General features: G+C 48.7%; 1 protein-coding gene across 1 annotated transcript; it reads right to left on the bottom strand.

Moving 5' to 3' along the window:
• Positions 1 to 632: 632 nt before the first annotated feature.
• On the bottom strand, positions 633 to 14,731 carry MED4 (mediator complex subunit 4). The gene is made up of 7 exons (XM_054586515.1): positions 14,588 to 14,731; positions 9,149 to 9,215; positions 8,007 to 8,177; positions 5,694 to 5,751; positions 4,431 to 4,517; positions 2,898 to 3,029; positions 633 to 1,332 (listed from the first exon to the last, which is right to left on the bottom strand). Exons 1-7 carry the CDS (start codon positions 14,710 to 14,712, stop codon positions 1,160 to 1,162), a joined length of 813 nt encoding a protein of 270 aa, XP_054442490.1. The 5' UTR covers positions 14,713 to 14,731; the 3' UTR covers positions 633 to 1,159.
• Between the last annotated feature and the right edge of the window lie 814 nt (positions 14,732 to 15,545).

Raw genomic sequence — 15,545 nt, 5'->3', positions numbered from 1 at the left:
TTAACACTTGTCTCATTTTCACATTTTTGATGTTAGAATGTTTGAGGAGCTAAACTATAAGGTACATATTCTAAAATGGATAAATCAAGAGATGATTGATACACTATTCAACATGGAGGTTAACCATCAGAAATAAAAAGTGGTTAAAAGTGTTTCTTCCTGGGAACTGTAGTAAAAGGCAAGGTGAAGACAGACAGTATTTTACATTCTAAAGTCTTTTTATTCCTAACATGACTTTATCATGGTAAGTTTTAAAAATTATTTTTTAAAAACACTTCATTCTTTCTTCCGAAGAGAGCGGCAGTGCGAGCCCTTCAGAAACCCGCTGGCAGCGACGAGTTCAGCATTTACCCCGTCAAGTTCGGTCTCCGGGTTTCTACCAGTGATGCACAAAACGCAACTGGATTTAGGGAAGACTTTCCTGAGCCCACACCAAAGGCGATTTAAACTAAACTAAGCATTAAGAGTACAAATAAATTAGTTTATTTACAGAAATAACTAATTACAAATAGTGCAAACTGAGGCGATTTCTCCTGTTCCTGTTGACAGAAACTAACAACTTTCACTTTTTGTTTTAATTGACTGATTTTTTAAAGAGAAGCAGCGGGGGCGGGCGGCGGGTGGGCACCCGGCCTGTCGGACACTCACTGGTGCCCTCAGCGGCTGAGTGTCGCCTGCGCCCTGAGGGGGCGGACCCACAGCCCTGGTGCATCCTGGCGACACGCTCACCAGCCGCGCCCCCGGCCAGGGCGCAGCCTCCACGTTCAATGGGGGCTTTCGCTGTCTTAATGTGATGCACATTCTGTGATCTGCTGCCTTTTCTAAATCTTTCCTAAATGCCCCAGGAGGCCTATTAGGGTGTGTACGTGGGTCGGCTCCCTCAAACCCTACACCCGGAGCCTCTGCGCAGGTCCAACACAACCGGAACAGAGCAGGGTAAGACGGCCCTGAACTGAACAATCCTTCTTGCCCTGACAGGAAATTTCGATTATCCTCTAACAGTCACCAAATGGTTTAGAACGAAAATCGTGACGTTTCTGCCTTTAAAAAGAAGGCCCACTGTGACTGTGACCGGGGGCACGATGCCGACACAGCCAGCACGGCCCGGCGCGTGCTGCAGGCCGGGAGACGCTTCTAGAGCGCTCCGCTCCGAGGCCTTTCAGTCGGAGTCGCTGCTGCTGCTGGAGGAGTCTGTGGACATCACCTCCACGTCGTCCTCGTTCTCTTTGTTGTGCCCCGGAGGTTCCAACAGAAAGTCGTTGCTGTGGTTTGGTGGCAGCATGTTCATTGCCATGTCACCCGACTGCCAGGGATACTGGGGAGCCAGGACATCTGCAGGGAAGGAAGAGGCCCGCGTAAGAAGGACACGTCTCCTCGTAACCACGGAACCCCGGGTGCCTCCCGCCTGCGTGCGGATGTTGGGGGCCTGGCCCCGGCGCGCGAGCCGCTGTGCGGCGCAGCCTCGACTGCGAGTCCCTGGCTGGGAGGCTTCCCTTCAGCCCGTCTTCAGCTGGCTGTTCAGGGCGACTGTTCCCCAATGTAGTTTTCTTTCCAGTCTGGCCCTGGCAGGTGAGTACAAGATCCACCTACTCTGCCACCATCTTGAAAAGTTCCTGTATATTCTTTATATACATAAATAGCTACTGTATACTGCACCACCTATTACAAGTTTAAACTACCATTTAAGCTTCCATTCCACGCTTCCCCCTGGACGCTGAAACCATCGCTCCCCTGCCAGCAGCCGCGACATGGGCTTTGTCAGTAGAGGGCGCTGGAGGGCTTCTCCTGGGACTGGCATCTCCCCGCCAGACCCTGGCTCTCCCTCTTACTCTGAGGCCTGTCTGCGGCACAGGGCCCGGGCTGCTGACCTCTGACCTCCCAGCCAGTGTCAGTGGCGTCCCGAGGGTGGCAGCGAGTCTCCCCATCACCCCAAAGGGTGGCTTTCTGGCCAGTCTTCCTGGGGTTCCGGTGGGTCACTTCCTGCCTCCCGGCTCTGGCCTGTGACCCCCCATCGCACTGCTCAACCATCCAGGGGGCACAGCGACACCCCCTTTACTTCATGATCCGCACAGAGGCCTCGGGGTGGGGGTGGGCGGAACCCTGGCTCCAGGGCCTTGCTCCCAGGGTCGCATCTGTCACGGCCCTACTGTCAGGACAGATGCAGGCCGGGGACAGCAGGGAGCTACCAGGGAAAGGGAAGCTCAGGGGCCCCCGGCCTGGGCTCCAGGCCGCCACACGCCGCTGCTCCCGGCGAGGTGTCCAAGGGAAAACGCGTCTTTATCTAGAGCACATTTCTAACGATGTAAATATTACAGGGGAAGACAACGAAGTAGATAAAATATTAAAAAGTGACTGATGAAAAGGATAGCTTTTTCCTTTAACTTTTTAAATGTTCTACCAAACTTCTACAAAAGATAAAACGTGGGGAACATAAAATACACACAAGAATAGCACAAACCTATATGCAAACCTTGAGGAAGGTCAAAGCTCAGCATAAAACCAAGACTCACAAAGCTGCTCTTTCCTAACATTAAAAGCCTGTAAAAAGTTTTGTTACTCATTTGTTACCTCGGGGGTCTTTGGAGTGTATTCACTTTATAATCTTTAAACTGAACATCTATATTTGTTACTGTTTATATAGTGTTTCACAATTAAAAAAATTGTTTAGAACAATAAAAATGATCAGAGAGAGGCCTAATTAATGCCTGAGGAAAATGGCATGTTAACAAATGAGAGAGAGAAAAGTCAGTTTACTCCATTTCGTACCTCCGTCTCGAACAGCCTTTAAACCAGAGTAAGCAGGGGGCAGGGACACTGGCAGAGACCCCAGCGTCACAGCGGCCTGGGCCCGGGCCCTCAGCCTGCCCGGAAGCCTCCCCCTCGCAGACATCACCTACCTGGCAACCGGCCGGCGGCCAGTGCGTCCCCGGGCAGGTGGCCATTCACACCGTTCGTGGACGGGTTGTTCATCTGACCCAACAACCCGCTTCTCATCTCTAGGTCAGTTGGGTACGGTCTCCGTGGGTCCCCTAAAAAGAAGACCCAGAAACAGACGGCTTTTAATCACACATGAAATAAACACTAATGCCTCCATAAAGTACTGATTTTCCTTTGTTCACTTTGAAAAACTCAAGCTGTATTTTCAGCTTTGGAACACAGAGGTCATCTTATCAACTGTTACTAAGACGATTATATATATTTATATAAATATATTTTTTTAAATCTTCACCTGAGAATATAGTTACTGATTTTTGAGAAGGAAGAAGGGAGAAAAATAGCAATGTGAGAAACATCGACTGGTTTCCTCTTGAACCCGCCCCAACCAGGGACTGAACCCGCGACCTTTCGGTGCACGGGACAGCACTCGGGCAAGACGACAACATATTAAAAAATACATGCATTTCCATTTCTTCTCTGAATACCATAATACACTATTCTTCACCATAATACACTATTCTCTATATTAAAAACATGAGGAGAGTTTGTCATTTCAGTACATTCCAAATGACAAATGAAGTTAAAAAGATCTTGATTCTTCTAACTCACCTGCCATTATTTAGTATGAAAATGATACATATTCTGAAGGAGAATAGATCATAACACACATTTTTTTAAATGATAGAAAGGACTAAATGCTACTCGAAGAGCTGTCTAAATTAAAACTTTTCTCTAACCAAGCTTCTTCGTCTTGGCATTTAAAGACTAATTTCTTAGCTTTCCAGTGCAATCTTGGGAGCCAATCATCCTTATTCCCAACCACAGAAGTGTCCTAGGTAGCGTTTTGGATTGATAAAAACTTGACCAGACTGGACCAACTTTCTGACAGTATTCCTCACAAACTCCAGACTACTCACTCACCCCAAACAGTGTAGTTACCCTTAAAAGAACCACCATCAGGAATCACCAAGGCTGCGATAACCATCTCCCACAGGCGGCCAGCCCACTGCTCCTCACTGGAGCCGCCCCTGCGGTGTCTCCTGCTCCTGCCCCCCCCCCCCCCCCGCTGCCTGGCGGGCCTGCTGCTGGGAGCCCGGGCTCCATGGTCATCTCCCAGGAGCTGGAGCAGGACGTTCTGCGGGCACCCTACTGGCTCCAGAAGTTGGCTTGTGCCCAGCCTGAGTTCTGAGGCATATACGTCTATAGCTTTAGAATCATCACATCTTGTGCTTTTAAAAATTATCACTTCATTGTTATATTTTAAAAAGAAACCAAACACAGTCCATAGCAGCAAGAGTGCTGTACAGAACCAAACTGATAAAACCCATGGCCTATATTCTTACAAAACCTTAAAGATAAGAAAATATGCAGATGTTACATACATTCTGCATTTCAATGCGTTCTATATTTAAATCTTTTTTCTTATTTTTGTGTACAGTCTCCTGTGAATTTTCAAAACTACACCGACCTCGCGCAGAGAGAGGAGTGCTTACCGGGCACCCAGGTCAGCGGGGCGCACACCGCGTTGCTCGCACTGATCCTGTGCGCGTACTTAATGATCTCTTCCGAGGAGATGGCGCCTGGGGGAGTCGAGAGTCAAGCGGCACATTTCAGTCAGGCAAGCACAGGCGTTTAAAAACGCGTATGTCAGCTACACCTAATACTTACATTTTAAAGCACCTGAAAAGAAGATAATCTGAGTTACCCACATTCCCCAATGATACCTGCACGTATATTGTAAACTTATATATATATATTTCCAAACTAAAGAGCAAGACATTCAGAAAAACCAGCTGACATAACTACAGTGATAAATCTGGGCGGCTTGCAGGACAGTGCACCACAACCAAACCATCAACCATCAGACACCAGGGCTCTCCTGAAAGCAGCGGCAAGTGCCCGCTGGGTGTGCGCCCCCCAGCGCACTGCTCCGCCCGGGCTGTGGCGCACGCTGCCGCTCAGCCGCCGCGCCGCACAGGACGGTGCTCGCAGCACACTCCCGAGGTGCCAAAGAGCCAGCTGTTAAACGACGTGTGTAGCACGACCTGATTTTTTAGGATATACGTACACATATGCATTCGTGCTGTTCCTGTTATATGTGTTTATAGAGATATAAAAAAAAAAAAATCTGGAAGGACATATGCCAAGTATTAACGGTGGTTGTCTGAAACAAGAGGAGGAAACTTAGACAAACCGAGATCATTAAATGTGTACTATTAAAAGAGGTAGCAGACTTTTCATTACAATTCTGGCTTTTAGTAGGCAAACTAAAGGATCCCAAATGGAAGCCTCTGGAGAGAAGCAGGAGGGAGCAGGGAGGCAGGCGCGGCTGCTGCCCCCCGCAACATGGGTGCACCCCAAAGCCGCAGTTCCGGCTGCACGACGTTCTCTCTCTGTCCCTACAGTGGGCCGACGGATGTTCCTTTCCGTTTTCCGTCCTCTCTTTCAAATCCCAGTTCGAATCCTCCTTGCTTCCAGCCTACAGTTCTCTTCCTTCTCCCAACAATTTGATGAACCCCCTGCCTTTATTGCACATTTGGGTGCAGAGGGGTAACCTGTCTGACATCACTGCTTCTTGTCGCCTGAAAGAGGACGTGATATGTAAGCACAGCGCTAGGGCACAGCAGACGCTTCACAGTGGAAACTGAATGGAACCTTCTGACAGCAGCAAACGATTACTAATAATACTCTCATCAGTTTGTTGAGACTCAAAGTTGAATTTTTTCAGAGTCCTTCAGTGTTCCCAGAGTACTAACCTTTTCTTGCCTTTTCTATTGATTTCAGCTTTTCTTTTGCTTGGTATACAGCTGTTGCCTAAAGAACATTAAAGAGAAAAGTGGTTTATTCTTAACTACATTAAGCACAGCTTTTTCCTTAACTCACAATATTGTTTATCACACAGGAACAATATCCAGTTTGGAAATCCCCCCAAGTTATGTCTAATATTCTGAAACAGCGGTGGGTATCCCTGACATGACAGCGCAGTTACATTTAATGAAAGGAACGTATCCACCAATGAGTCTTCATTCACAATTTAGGTGTTAGAAACAATGTATAAATTGGGTTGTTTACTAACAGTTTTTCTTTATGTCCTCTATCACTCAGAAGAGATCCAGACCACGAACCACCCCAAAAGCAGCCTATCCTTTCACCTAGTTCAAGGATAAAACACCTACACGTTGTTTCACTTACAAGATACACTCTCGGATTGATGCTCTCACTCACTCGTGCAATACAACACCCCCATGCTCCGTGCCTGCTCTTGGGCACCCCCGCCCCCCACCAGGGGACCCACACTGCGTATAAATGAGCTGAGCTGGGACACGCATCCCAACAAGCACAGTGGTTAGAGCACGGCATCAGACAGAGTTAGGTTTAAACTCCATCTCCACTTTTTACCCTCCTTGAACATGGAAGCTGTTCATGTGAAATCTCGGTTTCTTCATCTTCAAAATGAAGAAAGGGCACCGACGTCACAGAATCGCTACGAAGACTGAGATGAGGCCCGCGGAGCGTCAGGCCCAGGGCCCAGGGCACAAGTGCCCGGGGACGGCCCATTGCTACTACCTTTCCCGTAAAACCCGGTGGTCATTGTCTTTTTTTGAAGATTTTATTTATTTAGAGAGGGGAAGGGGGGGGTGAAAGAGAGGGAGAGAAACATCAATGTGTAGTTGCCTCTTGAGCGCCCCCTACTGGGCACATGGCCCACAACCCAGGCCTGTGCCCTGACTAGGAATCGAATCAGCGACCCTCTGGTTCGCAGGCTGGTGCTCAATCCCCTGAGCCACGCCAGCCAGGGCCAGTGGTCGCTGTCTTCAACTCAATAGTTATGTTTGAAAACTTAACCTAAAGGATATAATCAGAAATGTAAAAGGAAAAAAAGGCTTTTCTGACAGGATATTCATCAAAGCATTGTGTTAGAAAGTTAGAAAATCAATCAGAAGGATATCATTATATGAAAAATGCTTAAGTTTTAATAAATAGTAACAGAAAGCCAGGTAGTACCCTACTAATTACAATAAGGTAAAAATTAAATAGACCTGAGACTGAGAGCATCTACACCAAACTGTGAATAGTGGCACTCTTTGAGCAGAGGGACCAAAGGCCATTTTATCCTCTTCTACTTTTTTGCATTTTCTGGGTATCTTTTGATAAGCAAGTATTGCTTTCCTAATGAAAACTAGATTTTATTATGTATTCTTGAAGAAGTATTTACTTGGGGTCGCTTCTTTAGCAGGAGTGGTTAACTAAAACCGCCCGGGCTTCCACGCATGGGGCCCTTTCTGACCCATTTTGAAGAGGTTCATCAGAGGCCAGCTCTGCCTGCTCCACAGGAGACTCAAACTCAGCTGTGCCAGCAACACCACACAACAGTCACATTAGTCTGTGCTCAGTGACACAGGTGGGCAAATGGGAGCAAACGCACTGCCCCTGTGAAACAGCAGCCAAGAAGAAAGGGAAAAACGAGAGCCCCTGACAGCCATCCTAATCCCACCTAATTTAGGATGGAGGGCTAAATAATGTAATATTTATTTATAAAGTTTTTAACATTGGTATATATTTTGAAATATTTTTATAACTGAAGTAAAGATTTAGAATATTAACAACTAAAACTTGACTCAGACCATGATAAAAGATTCTCATTTCTATAATTCAGTCCTAGGTAATCTTTAAATATAACTGTGGTTCAACAGGAATGTAGACAATCTGACACAGTAAGTAAAAAAGAAAATGACAATGGCCTTTCATTAAACCACAATGACAAGCAGTCACTTTCAGACTTGGAAAATCAACTTTCTGCCACTTCAAAATACTTAAGACTTATTTTTGAAAAATACATTCAGTCCTGAATGGCGTGACGCAGTTGGTTGGACATCGTCCTGGTTCAATTCCCAGTCAGGGCACCTGCCTGGGTTACAGACTTGGTCTGCTGGTTGGGTGCATGTGACAGGCAACCAATCGATGTTTCTTTCTCACACTGCTGTTTCCCTCCACCTCTCTAAAAATAAAATCTTTTTGACAAATACATTAAACAAACAGTACTTTTGTTAAAGTAACTGCCAACTTACGAGTATCTGTTCAGCTTCCTTTAGCTGTTTTTGTAGTTGCTGAATATCACTGTCTCTCTTCTCAACTTCTTTTTCTAAAACTTGCATTTCATGATGGATTTTTCCCTGATTAAATGCCAGTTTCATTAGTTCTTGAAATTCCCCATCTCTGTGAATTAACAACTCTAGCACCTGTCAAAGAACAGTTTATTAAAGCAGGTAACAATATAAAAAAGCTATATTCCAATGAAACAATCCATTTATTAATTTTCTGGGCTATAAAATTTTAAGACCTCTAAATATGTTTAATCTTAATTAAAAATAAAAATAGTCTATAATTATTTTGAAAAAAGATTAAGATTTTCCTCTTTTTGTAATTATTTGCTCTTCTTTCACACAAAACAAGTCTTTCAGAACTAGTAATATGCCAAAGTGAGTAAGTTTATCATCTCCCAGGGAAGACAAAATTTAGGCATTTATCCTTGAAAATATAATGCAGTGGAGGTTCCCTCAAATTCTTGGTACTTGAGATGATTGCAGCTGGCACCAAGAACTTAAAAAAATCTTTTATTTTTATACATCTGTGCTAGTATTAGAAAAATACAACTGTCACATGAAACCTGTGATTTAATGCCTAGTACTCTCCAGTAGAATGAAAGAGTGATTTACACATTTTGGCATTAACTAGGAAGGTTAAGAAGCAGGAGAGAGAAAGTCCGGGGTGCACAACCTCTAGGCTCCCGTCTAGCACGGGCTGGCTCTCCCTCTCCCCCGCCCCCTCCCAGCTCCCGCCCCCTCCCAGCTCTGCCAGGGGCACGGGAGAGCGGCTCCACCCGAGGGCCAGTGGTGGAGGGCTCTGGCCCGCAGAGCCTGTTCCTATCTCCTTTTATCAGGGCTTTACAGTCAATGCGAAAGATAACAATCAATAAATGTGTACCTGTAATTAGAATGATAACAGAAAATAATAGGGTTAAACCCCTTAGACAACTATTTTCTCCAGCACACTGTTACCTTATGTAAATGATACACATTATCAATGTAAAAGTTTCAATTAGTAACTTAAAAAGATCCAAGTTTTCTGTTCTCACAGGAAGTAAATAGGAAACCTGCAGAAATCACCCTTGGATCTGGTATGGTTTTGAATTCAAAAAGAAGCCACTTACCTGGTTTTCCTCTCCAGCCTGTAACAACTTTTGGTTTCTTGAAATTGCCAGCATTTCTATGAGTTCCCTTAAAAGAGAGAGAGAAAGTTAAAAAACAAAACCAACCGACCCAACACCCCAACAAGACTGTTGCCCAGCAAATGCGCGGGAGGCCTCTGAGCTAAGGCTGACGGCCCGGCTGACCCCGGCCTCCGGGGCCCTGAGCGCCGCCCAGCCTTCTGCCCCCAAGTGTGGACCTCGGCTCTCGCCAGCTGTGCCATCAAACTTACTTACGGAAGCTTTACTTATCGCTATAATTACGTACGTCGGCCTCCAACACATACATAAACGGCAACGAAATATGACTGTGAACAGAATAGCTGTTTCTATAAACACCGAAGCTAAATCCTTGGAACGACTCAACAGAGGTTTGCAGGACAACTGTGAAGAACCAGGGGGAGGTCAAAAAGCTCAGCAAGACCGCCCTAGGCCCATGTGACAGTGTTTCTGGCTTCACTTAAAAGAAACCAACCAGAACCGGCAGCCAACGCACGGTGGTGGGGGGGTAGGGGGGGCTTATGTACAGAAAACCCCGGCCGCGCTAGGGGCCTGTCCGCAGGCCGCGGGGCCCAGCGCCTGCCCCTCCGTGTACACGTTGTCTGAGGTTGCTTCCCATCAACAATGGGCTAGGAGTTGTAACGGAGAACTTCTGGCCTCCAAAAACACATACACTCTGGCCTTTAAAGAAGTTCCCTGTCTCTTGTCTTATATGAAAAGATTAGCAAAAACAATCTTTTATGTTTTGAGGTAAAACAAAACAAGAAATTGCTGAGTCATTTTAAAATAATTTTCTACTTTAACTTATTTTTAATTAATTTTTTAAAATACTCAGCTGAAGGTATGTTTATTGATTTCAGAGAGGAAGCAGGGGATGGAGGGGGGGGAGAGAGGGAGAAAGAAGGAGAAACATCGTCCCATCCGCACCCCGCACCCCGCCCCCCGCCGGGGTCAAAGCTGCAGCCCTTTGGTGCAGGGCAGGGCGCTCCAGCAGAGCCGCCTGGCCGGGGCCAACCTGAATTTCTTCAATTAACCAACCAGGCACCCGACAAAGGGGATTCTTACACACTCTAATAAAATCCCATCTGTCCAGAAAGCTCAGCTCGTGGACATGCCGATCCCTTTAAGAAAACTAGTATACAGAGCAGGAAAGGGTGACCAGCAGGTCATATTTATATATTAGCTCCCGACGTGCTGACAGATGAGGCCTTTCAGAGATTACACAGGACGGGACAGCTTCGCAGCTGCGACCTGACAGTGCTGGTCAGCCCCAGCGTCTGTGTCTCCTCGCGCAGTGACCGGCTCCTTTGACCTTCCCATTCCCCCTTCCTTCCCGCTAGCCTCGCGCTGTCTTGCTGGATGGCGCCCACTGGATGCCCCCTGTCCCCCAGCACTGGGCACGACTAATTAGTAATTGATGAAAAAGTGGACATGGGAATAGGAGGTCTTCATACACATATTTGTCGAGTATTTCTTGAGTGCTTATTATCTGCTAGGCACGTTCTACTTTATGTGGGTTATAAAAGTGAACAACAGCACTTAATACGGGTGACAAAAATAACCAAGAAAATACAAAAATAAAACCAATGGTAAGGGTTAGGAAGAAAACGTATTTTCTTTTCTCTATATGTAGTACATAATACATATATGAAACACACGTGAGTTGCTTTTGTTTTCGGTAAGGCCTCCGGTCAGCAGGCCACCAGCTGTTCAGTTCTGGGGAGTCAAGAATTTCGGGTGAGTTCTGCCTGCACGGGAAGGGGGCGCCCCGCCCGCCGCCCCGCCCCCGGTCGGCTGCACCACACTCCAGAACGTGAGAGGTGGCCAGAAGCAACAGACTGGGGTGGAAACCGCAAAACTCCTATCAAAATGGTTTCTGTGGAGCAACGAATTCTGAGTTATAAGCAGGTTAAGCAAAACTTTTAGACTACAATCTATCTATATGTTTTTATTTTTAAAATTCCTGCAAAGACTACCTCTCATTTCACAAAGTAATAAATATAATGAAAAGCTATGTAGTGTTACAGTAAAAAAATATATCCTAAACTTCAAACTCACTATTTTGACAAGTCAGGTTAATGTTTTTCTTTTCATTTTCCATATAAATATGGAAACGAGGAAAATGTCCTTCAGAGGATGACGACAAACGGCACAGCCCCCAGGCCCAGTCCACGTGCTGTGTCTGGGCGCGTGGCGGGACTGCCTTCTGAACGCCAGCCACACCGGCCCAGCGCGGCCGTGGAGAAGCGCCCCGAGTCTCAGGCGGCAGGCCGCCGGCGCCGCTCTCGCAGCACATCACCAACCGCCGCACGCCAGGGAGGTGGCTTTTCACTCACTGACCGTCACCCGGCTCTTCTGGAGAGATGAGCAAATAAAACAGCGTGGCAGGTAAGTCACGAGAAAATCGGAGAAAGAGAAAGGACCTTCGAGGCAATGGTTACCACCATAGGCTGCAGACGGAAAGAAGAAGCCCATCACCTGTCAGTAGATGCGAAACACAGAGGTACTGGAGAAAAACCGGAACAACGATTCAACTCAGCGAGTGAACCGTTCTACCAGACACAACGAACGCTGTGCTTGGTGAGCAAGGAAAGAATTCACTACAAAGAGGGACAGAGTGGCCAAACCTAGATGCAAGAGAACATCGACTTAGTCCTACATTTAACATAACTTAGAAATGACTTAGTTGTGCTGCATCCAGGGGACAGCACAGGGACCTCCCACAGGCGCCGACGGCCTCCGGGACACTCCTTGGGCGCACAGCTCAGTGCGGCTGCGACGCAGAGGCCAGCACTCAGGGCTGGCGGCTGGGCGGCCATGGCCAGGAGACGTTCTCTGAGGCCAGAGGGTGGGCAGGCTCCAGAACGCAGCTCCCGCGTCGGTGTGAGGCACACACACTAGGGCTACCTGGCGAAAGAGGCCGACAAACTGTATCACAGTACGAAAGAGAGACCCCCCTGGCTCCAGAAGAGAAGAGCGGGATGTGGAATGTGCTGACTAACCTAAGCAAAAATGTGAAATCCGGAGACTGGGCCCCGCTCGGACAAAAGGCAGCAGTCGCCCCGTCCCAAAGTCAGCACAGTGACCGAAAAACTAGTCGCTACCACCCCCACCACGTGGCTGGTTAAAATGAAGAAACAGTAAGGAGCATTTTAATGGACTAAGCCTCCTTAGCAAAGATTTCAGAAGCCAGTCAATTAGACGTGCCTTTCGGGCGTGAATTATCCCAAAAGAAGAAATAGCTCAAAGGACCATCTCAAGCAAAAGATCCAGAATTCAGGGAAGTAGAAAAACTGGCTCACACAGGAGCAACAGAAATATTTTCTAATCGATTATTAGTTGCTCTGAATCTAACTAATCACCGATACACATCACAACTACTCGGCGACCTGGGCAAGGCCCTTCAACACACGTCGAGACACAGTCTGGGTGACCGACGATTCCGAAAGCGCTCACCAGGGTGACTGCAGTGTCTCAACGGCAGCTGGCCCCAGCACTTAGCCAAGCAGGGGGCTAGTCGGCACTTGGGGCGTGTTAACTGGGAGTTCGATAATTCCCAAAATATAAGCCCTCAATGTGAACTACATGAAGCTTCGATCACCTGTCCCTAAGATGGTCACGTCACACAGAGCAGAGATGTAAATGCTTTAACGGAAAACGTATGAAAACCCTGTCTTCTAGGGTCTTGTTACTAAGAAGTCAAGCTGGTGTCACTGACAGGCTTCATGGACAAGGTCTGAGCCAGGAACTCACTCCAAAGCCAGCAAAGACAGACAGACACAGCGCCTGCGTGGCTCTGTGAAGGTGCACACGGGGCCGCACCGTAGGACGCCGCCCTGCGCCCGGGGGTCCCGTTCACAGCGCTGACTGCTGGTCACCTGAGCCTCCCGGTGCTGGTTGTACTCAAGCAGCACTTGCATCTGATGCAGTCTCCGCAGTGGATCAAATGCACGCGCTATTTAACTTACGGTGCCTGTGTGTGTTCATTCTGTCATTTCATGGTGCGCTGCCCTAGCGATCTGGTAAGTAACGCTCGCTCTGGCAAGGCCTGAATCACAGCAGATAAAATGCTGATTATTCATAGGTCAGGTCATACAACATATAATTTATTCCAAAGCTGTCAGCCAATGTGGGCAACAGAAAAGGCGACAGTGGAGGAGGATGAATGAAGGACGGATCAGGCTGGAGATGGAGTGGGCGAGGCCCTGGAGGCTGGAGAGCCTGGGGGAGATTGCAGTGAGCAGCGGGGACCAGGCAGGTGGGGGCGGGGCGCGGTAACCCAGGACAACAGGATGGAGTGAGAGGCGGCAGTGGAGGGCTCCATCTACTGCACACCAAGCTGAAGAACAGGACTTGAGCTCAGGGGGCCATGGGAACCTAACAGGTACTTCAGAGCAGAACAGTGGTCCGAGGTGCCTTTGAAAAAGATGGCTCTGCCCTTGGGCAAAACAGACAGAGTGGAGATGCCTGCAGGCAACTAAAACGGTGCGGAGGGTGCATTAAGTAAGATCTATGATGGGTCCCTGGCGCCAGCTCAGTTGGTTGGAGCATCATCACGATGCGTCGAGGTTGGGGGTTCGAGCCCGGGCCAGGGCACAATCAAGAAGCAAGTAATGAATGCATGGATGGGTGGGAAAGCAAACCCATTTTTCTCTGTTTTTCAAACAAAGAAATAAATAGATTTATGATGGGATGAAAAATAGTGGAGATGGGAACGAGATGAAACCTGAGCAAAACAATTTTAACACCCAAGTAAACGTGAGGACATTAAGAGGGGCTCCCACTGACCAAACTCCCCCGAGAGAGGAGAGAATACGGAGCAGGACGTGGGGTCTAATCGGACGCATCTGCAGCCCACGCCGTGTCCAGCCATCCCGAACGTGCGGGCTCGGCTCTCCGGCTGCCCGCCGCCTACGGAATCCGACCAAGGCGTTCCTCCCACGCAGCCTGCCTTTCCCTGGGGCGCCGGCCCTAACGACGCCCGGGGACCGCAGCCCGCGGCACTCGCCGCCTGTAAACTCTGCTGCCGCGTCCCTGTTTATCTGTCCATCTCGCCCCAGTCCCCTCCCTCCTAGCAGCGACGGGGCTCCTCCTCCTCGACCCCGAGGCGCCCCGTCAGTCCCGTCTCTCTGCGCTCGAAGGGACTCGCCTCGACGATCGCTAAGGTCCACTACGATTCCGCCAGTCTTGGGGTGCCAGGGTCACTGTTACCACTAACGGGGGGAAATGCCGATTCGGAGCCCCGGGGGGCGGCGGACGCCACGGCCCCTGTGCGCTGTCTCCGGGAGCGCGTGCCGGGGTCTCCCTCCCCCACCGTGACCCTGAAGCCAGCGTCAGCCCGGGGCCGGCCGGAATCAGTCCCCCTGACCCAGGCCGGCCCGGCCCTCGGGCCTCCAGCCTTACCTCGACAAGACCTCCAGGTCCTCCAGCGCAGACAGCAGCCGCTCGCGCGTGCTGTTCCCGCACGCCGCCCCCGAGCCGCCGGCCGGCCGCTCTTTCTCCTTCTCCCCCAACGAAGAGGCCGCCATGCTTCCCCTAGGCCCGCCGCGGCGTAAGGACGCCTGCGCGCTGGTGAGGAGGGGCGGGGCCTGCGGGCGAAGGGCAGGACCACCGAGTAGAGACGGCGAGATCCGGCCAGAGCGCCCCCTCTGGGTCTGGAGGTGCACTACCGGCGCCGGCGCCATCTGCTGGGCTGGAAGGGCTTCTGGGTTTCAACCCCGAGAACAGGCAGGTGCAACGGTAGGACAAAGTTTTGTCCTGCAGGCTGGAATGGAAGGCTTCTGCTCAACGTATTTTAAGCACTGGAAGGAAGTACGTGATGACCTACCTCTTGTGACAGCTTCTTCTTGAAACGGACTGTGTCTCCGCATTGTGAACCTCTATTTACTGTGCATTCCCGTAACATTATTCCCGCTCTGCTATTTGGCCTCTCATGAGAAGCACCTTGGGATGGGAACCGTAATCCTTCTTGTTTCTCCTTCAGTTTTTCCTTATGGTGGTAACATACACATAGCAAAACTTACAGTATTCACCATGTTTAAGTGTAAAATTGAGAGGTAAGTATTGAGTACGTTCATTCTCATTGTCCACCATCCACCTCCACAACTCCTTTCGTCTTATAAAACTGAAACCCCATAGGTATTACACAACTCCTCACTTCCCTTCCCAGCAGCCCTTGGAAATCATCACTGTACTTTCTGTCTCGGAATTTGACTCCTCTAGGTACCTGATTTAAATGGAATCAATTATACAGTCTTTGCCCTTTTGTGACTGGCATATTTCACTTAGTGTAATATCCTTAAGGTTCACCCACGTTGTAGCAAATGTCAGAATTTTCTTCCTTTTTAAGGATGAATAATGT

Source organism: Pteronotus mesoamericanus, unplaced genomic scaffold (genome assembly GCF_021234165.1).
Source record: "Pteronotus mesoamericanus isolate MK-2021 breed Mesoamerican mustached bat unplaced genomic scaffold, CSHL_Meso_final contig_94, whole genome shotgun sequence".
NCBI classification, from domain to species: domain Eukaryota; kingdom Metazoa; phylum Chordata; class Mammalia; order Chiroptera; family Mormoopidae; genus Pteronotus; species Pteronotus mesoamericanus.
This window is presented reverse-complemented; position numbering and strand designations above follow the sequence as displayed.